The 7,141-nt window shown below is 42.5% G+C and overlaps 1 protein-coding gene across 1 annotated transcript in view; it reads left to right on the top strand.

Moving 5' to 3' along the window:
* The first annotated feature begins 1 nt into the window (after window position 1).
* TM7SF3 (transmembrane 7 superfamily member 3) overlaps window positions 2-7,141 on the top strand; it is a 31,223-nt gene continuing 24,083 nt past the window's right edge. Inside the window, exon 1 of the mRNA XM_089671692.1 lies at window positions 2-159. Within this exon, the coding sequence (XP_089527818.1) occupies window positions 102-159 (58 nt within the window). The 5' untranslated portion in view covers window positions 2-101. The remainder of the gene's footprint in view (window positions 160-7,141) is intronic.

Below are 7,141 nucleotides of genomic sequence, written 5' to 3'. Positions count from 1 at the left end.
CTTAGGGGCTGGGCCGGAAGTGCGGTGTGATTGGCGAGGGTCGGTGCTTCTGGTCTCGGGGGGGATGAGAGTGTGAGCGCCGCCGGGAGAGCAGGAGGAAGATGGGGGGCTGCCGGCTGGTCACCTGTGTGTTACTGGTGGTGGGAGTCTGTGCTGACGGTGAGAGATCTGTGCTGTGTGTCCCCCTCCCCGTGTATTATATCTGGACGGTGTGTCCCCCCCTCCCCCTGTATTATATCTGGACGGTGTGTCCCCCCTCCCCCTGTATTATATCTGGACGGTGTGTCCCCCCTCCCCCTGTATTATATCTGGACGGTGTGTCCCCCCTCCCCCTGTATTATATCTGGACGGTGTGTCCCCCCTCCCCCTGTATTATATCTGGACGGTGTGTCCCCCCCTCCCCCTGTATTATATCTGGACGGTGTGTCCCCCCTCCCCCTGTATTATATCTGGACGGTGTGTCCCCCCTCCCCCTGTATTATATCTGGACGGTGTGTCCCCCCCTCCCCCTGTATTATATCTGGACGGTGTGTCCCCCCTCCCCCTGTATTATATCTGGACGGCGTGTCCCCTCATCCCCCTGTATTATATCTGGGCGGTGTGTCCCCCCTCCCCCAGTATTATATCTGGACGGTGTGTCCCCCCTTCCCCTGTATTATATCTGGACGGTGTGTCCTCCCGCCACATCGTTTGTCCCCCCCGAGGGGATATAATGTGTGTGTTCTGTATATAAATTATATTCTTTCCTTTATGTTGTGTTCTGTATTGTTTAATTGATGATCCCCTCCCACTAATAGATGCATGTTTATTGTATTAGTGCTACACAGGGGTCTCCAAACTTTTCAATTCGAGGGCCATAGTGGACATTTTAGACATCAGAGCCCCCAACACATTTCTGTCCCCTTTGGCGCCCCCCTTCCCAACACATTTGTGTCCTCTTTGACACCCCCCCCAACACATTTGTGTCCTCTTTGGCACCCCCCAACACACTTATGTCCCCATCAGAGCCCCCGACACACTTGTGTCCCCATAAGAGTGCCTTTTTCCATGTTGTTGTCACTCATCAGAGCCCCTTCTCCATATTGGGTCCCCCTCAGAGAACCCCCCCACTGGCACATTTTGTATCAACACGGTTACATTTGTGTCCCACTTATATATTAATGTTTGGCTTCAGGGCAGATCTGCACCTCCTGGCACCCACCCAGCTGTCACATAGGCACCATGTATGCAAAACTATAGCCATTAAGGACACTGACGCTAACAGTGGGGCAGGAGCAGGGAGGTGCAGCAGGTCAGCATCCAAGTATTTCGTTGGTTGCCAGCAACTTAGTGATGTGCTAGGTTGGGGAGTTTGTCCTGCACTTCCAGGGGTGAATATACAGCGCAAGTCTTGCTACTCAACATAGCTTGAGCAGAAACCAACCCTGCAGTGAGTCTAAGGACTCAAGCTGTGGGCCAGAAAAAATGTCCCTGCAGGCTGGATGTGGCCCGCGGTCCATACTTTGGAGACCCCTGTTAGATCATCTCCCTCCGTTAAAGTAAAACTATAGACAAATCTTTTTTTTCCCCATTTTGAGTATAGTAAGGGAGGGTTATAACCCTTCACAAATGTATTTATTTTTTTGCAGTCTGTGTCCCATTGGGGAGATTTCCCTTCACTTCCTGTCCCATAGCCAAAACAGGAAATTTGAGAGAATCCCTGATTGTCACCAGAACTAGTGCCCCCATTGGAAGATTTCTCCCTTATTGCTGTTCTAGACATGACCTGAAATTTGGGATTTTCCTTCACTTGCACCCTGGATGATAAACAGAGAGGCTAATTCTCCCTAACAGGGACACAGACAACAATTTAAAAAAAAAACAAAAAAAAACAACAGGGGTTCTAATATTTCTCCACTTTAGCCAAAAAAAGTTTATCTTGGTTATATTTTCTCTATCATATGTGTTTGTCCTGTATTGTGTATTGTTAGAGATCCCACTTACTGACCTTATACATTGTAACTATTCTGTATTATTCATGTCTAATCCTGTATATTCTGGTATTTATAAATGGTGGCCAACACCTTGGCTCCTGGCACTGGGGTGCTCACAACAAGTCTGACCCTACACAGTGTGAATGTGTAGAAGAAATTATGTGATGGTCACAGAACTCCAAGACATTTCCACTTTTTTTTTTTTTTTTATTTAGTGCTGTCCAGTGCACCCTTAAAACTCATCCAGAATGCTAGTACAGCAGTTATCATGAATTCCAATGGCCCTAGTGCAGCTTAGTGCAGATTTTTATTTTTTTTTTTTGCTCAGAACATGTCAAAAAAAAATCCAAATGCACCAAAACACACATTGTTCTGAATGAAAATAAGGATTTTTCATGCACCAAAATAAGAGCGGTAAAAATATGCGCTAGAACACACTGAAATCACACTAAAAACAAGTGTAAATGCATATGCAAAAATTCACCTAGAACACTGAAATTGTGGCGTGAACCAGCCTTAGTGTTGCAAATACAAAGTAACCAAAGTGCTCTCTTTTTGGCAAATGCTACTTTTGTATTTGAAAAGGTAACAAACGTTTGGAGTGCTATAGCCATTACATCTATCATACTTCTCATTCTGTATCTCCAGCTGCAGGCCCTTTGTTGTATCAGTTTTATTCTGTAGTGCTCTATCCTCTATTCTGACTCCTATTGTTATAAAATGATAATACACCATATATAACACCCACCCCCAATCCTGTCTGTCTGTCCATTGTATATGATCTCCCTGATGCTTCTATTATTATTATCCTTTTTTCTCTTCAGTAATGTGTTTTTTTTTTTATGTTAAATACTCTGTTATATTGTAGTACGCGGTCGTCTCTTTACTAATAGTATATCCCTTCCCATTGGTAATGTTTTCTTTTGTGTTCTACTTTTGCGTCCGTTCATTCCTATATGCCATCTCTTCCCTTTGGTATTATACAGTTTATTTTCGTTTTTATTGGATGACTGTTATTCATTGTGCATATTCTGTGTTACATTATTATATTTTCTTGTCCCTTCAATACTTTGTATATATAGTCTCTTCCCTCTAGTAATGTTGTGTATCATTTGTGTAAAATCTCTTCTCTTCGGTAATGTTGTATTTTGTGTAATATATTATCTCTTCCCTTTAGTAATGGTATATGAAATCTCTTCCCTTCAGTTATAGTATAGATTCTGTAATATGTCTTCCTTTTATAATCCTGTATGATGTTGTCTCATCTTGCTAAATATATACACACACACACTCTTAAGTGTGCAATCTTCCTTATTTATAGTAATGGATCCTTTGTGTTATCCATAATTTCTCTCTTGATTATATCATTATTCCCTTCCCATCACATACAGTGGCCAAAATAAGTTTTGAACGTGTCACCATTTTCCTCAGTAAATATATTTCTAAAGGTACCATTGATGTGAAAGTTTCACTACATGTCGGTAACAACCCATGCAGTCCATACATACAAAGAAACTAAAACAAATAAGTTCAGAATTTAAGTTATGTGTAATAACACAGGGAAAAAGTATTGAAAACACGAACTGAAATTTATTTAATACTTCATACAAAATCCTTTGTTGGTAATGACAGCTTCAAGATGCCTCCTGAATGGAGAAACTAGTCACATGCATTACTTTGGTGTGATTTTGGCCCATTCTTCTACACAAACAGTCTTCAAATCTTGAAGGTTCTGTGGGCCTCTTCTATGAACTCTGATCTTTAGTTCTTTCCATAGATTTTCTATTGGATTCAAGTCAGGTGATTGGCTGGGCCATTTTAGCAGCTTTATTTTCTTTCTTTGAAACCAGTTGAAATTTCCTTGGCTTTGTTGTTTGGGATCATTGCCTTGCTGAAATGTCCATCCTCATTTCATCTTCACCATCCTTGAAGAGGGGTAGCTGGTAAAAGGCAAGCTAAGTACCCAACACCATTACAAGCTTTGTGTCCCCATAGCATGACTGACAGCACCCATGCAAATGTGGTATTTGTGCTGTTCAGAATGTGATAAAGGCAATAGAATGGAAAAAGTTAAACTGTGTTGAGGTGTACCTGACAGTTATGTCAGCAGAGGTAGATTTAGTTAATAATCACTTTTTAAAGTAACAAGCAGTCAGACAAAGGTCTGTACTTTCACATAAGGTGCTTGTGGTGTTGTGGCTTGTTATACCACAAATCATTTCCTCTGTTCTGTGTTGCATGATCTACATTACAGTATATTTTCTGCTGTGTGCATTGTTTCCTGTGTGTACTGTATATAGCTATATAGCTCCAAAGGGTACGTTGTGTATAGCTGTATGCATGGCCTGTTACTTACTAAAGAACTCTTCTCAACACTCTTTAAAGTGAATGTAAACTCTAACTGAATGACAGTTTGCTTAAGTGTTTGTAAATCCTTACATATACCCAGTGAAGTGACTGGCCTCAGGTGATGCAGAGATGAAAAAAATCCTCTCAGGTTGTACTTGTTTACCTCCAGTCTTCTCTCCTCTACATACATTCAAAGTCTAGGATTTATACAGCTTGTTTGAGCTTTCAGAAAATGGGGTGGAGAGCTGAAATTACACACTGCAGAGCTCAGCGAGGAGAGCTCTGAGAGCTGATTGGAGGGAAGGGACACCCTCCCCAGCACACAGGAACAAAGCTGAGGCTGTCAATCACAGTTTTTGTGGAGATCCCTCCCCTGTCACTTTTTTTTTTCTCTTAGTGTTAGGAAAACCTGTTAGAGGTGACTCATGCTGATAACAGAAGAAAGGCAGCAGGCAGAAATAACACTTGATGCTCTTAACTGAGATAAGTACAGTCTTTCTCAACCGTTTCAAGAATAGAGAACTCCTTGATATAACGTTTTGGTCTCAGGGAACCCCTGCAAAAAATTGCTATATCTACAACTCATGATACACTAGTGTGATGGTTAGTGGGAAGAATGCTTTTCACACCTGTGGTCCTTGAGCAGAATTCCCCCCTAACAGATACATTTTTTTTTTTTAAATAACAAACATATCATACTTTCCTGCTCTGTGAAATGGTTTTGCACAGAGCAGTATCGATGACCCTCCTCCTCTCAGGTCCTCTGCCTGTGTTCCTGGGTTTGTCCCCCTGCTGAATGCCCCCATAGCAAGCCGCTTGCTATAGAGACACTCGTGTGCTTGCTCCCGAGTCCATTGACACAGAGAAGGTTCAGTATGGCCATTCCCATCCAAGAGGAGTTGATCTTCTCCTGAACAGGACTGTCAGTGTATTGACAGTGGAGGAGTCCTGCTGCCAGAATACAATAGTGCAGCAAGGGGATTCCCCCATCCTCCTTGAATGTGTTAATGGGGGAATCATTATTTATTTATTTATTTTTTTAATTAACCCTTAAGGCCAGCTTTTGTTAGGGTTTACATTTACTTGAAGTGATTCCTTAAGGTTTGCAGCAGGGGGCTCTTTGTATCTGCGCTATGTTCATTCAGGAGAGTAAGACTCCTTTCACATTAGCGCGTCTTCAAAATCACACAATTTCCAGTGTGACTTTTAATCAGCTTTACATTCAGTGGACTAAGGTCACATCAAAAGAGTAGTACAGGGACTACTTTCAAGTCTCTGCGACTTGAAGTTGCACAGATTGGAATGGTACTCATTGGGAAACATGAGATGCGTCTGTGGACTCCAAAGTCGCATGGCAAGCCACACAAGTGTGAAAGGACTCTAACCCAGGTCAGAGTTTGTTTTGGATTTTACTATTTTTCCTCATATGTTCTGTCGATGACACTTTGGAAGCACTACTGGCAAGTTTTATGGTATTTGATGTTATGTCAGGTTGAGGCTCTGGATTCCACGTCCTTCATTTATTGAATTTTAACTGCTTCATTCACTGACACAGTCAGGCTTTGTGAAGCTCCATGAGAAACATTTTACAGCCGGTCACAAGCTCTGTCATGTGTCTCTGCACAACAAGTCTTGTGAAAAATGTATTTCTACCATTTCCTGTGTCCATCATACTCCACTGCTTTATAGGGGAACTCCACTGAAATGAGAGCAAAGTACATCTGAGAGTTGCCTCTGATGGAAGCTGCTATTCTCCAATGCCTTGGCTGCAATATAATTTCAGGGAATTGATGTCACTCTGAGCAAAGCTAAATGAGAACTAGAATGGTGCCTGTGTGACAGCTTCCGGATCAGCTTTCTTAGTTATTTTCCATTTTCTTTCAGGCAATGTTGTGAATAGTTTATTGCTGTCCCCTCTGTGTCTGAAATGTTTATTATTTTATTATGCTAATGTGTGTATAAATAGTTCAGGCACAGCATGAATCAAAATTACATGCATAAGAAATTAAACTTTCAGGGTCTGTTTTTCTCCCAGAACCTGAGAATTCTGTATATTCTGCCCAGAGGCTGGACCCCCTGTCTATATCTTCCACTCAAGGACTGGGCATCCTATCTGTATCTTCCACCCAGAGCCCGAGGGGCCCCATCTCCGCTCACACCCAACTACTCAGCTGCACAGACTTTTATTGCCTCAATAAAAATCACCCGCCCTTGGAAACTACAAGTTGTGCGGCACACATTACCCGGGCTATGTTCCCTGTTGTCATTGGCTCAAGAAGCTGCACTGGAGCAATGATGTGCAGCAATCTGAGTGAATGTAGACGGGGAGTGGCTGAAAGCATGGTAAATGTTTGATACACTGTGCTTTAGCAACCTATATATCCTCCAGCTGGGGTTTAGATCTACTTTAATCAGTTGTAGACTTTAGGCATACTAAACATGCTCAAGAATGTTTTGCATCTGCTCCTTGGCTGCATGTACTTGCAGTTCCTGGCTGTCCTTTTGACAGTCAGAATTTATTCTAAGGCCCGTTCACATCTTGTGATTTGGGATTGTGGGCAGATTCCCCACGATTCTGCCCGTGATCCCAAATCGCTGCAGAATGCACAACACGCTTTTGGGTGCCATTATTCTTTGATGGCACCCCAAATGCGATATATTTCTGCTGCGATAAGCGCATGATGTGATCATAGCAAAACTCTACGCTTGTCGCCCAAAAAGAAGCTTGAGCTTCTTTTCAGATGACAAACATTCATAGGGCTGCCCTATGTGTGACATGTGAAATCACATGCAAATCATGACTGGGAATGCTTGTTCCT

This window comes from Staurois parvus, unplaced genomic scaffold (assembly GCF_062004578.1).
Source record: "Staurois parvus isolate SC_StPar_1 unplaced genomic scaffold, SC_StPar_1.0 ptg000114l, whole genome shotgun sequence".
Lineage (NCBI taxonomy): Eukaryota > Metazoa > Chordata > Amphibia > Anura > Ranidae > Staurois > Staurois parvus.
Note: the sequence above shows the minus strand (reverse complement) of the source record. Positions and strands in the feature narration are given on the sequence as shown.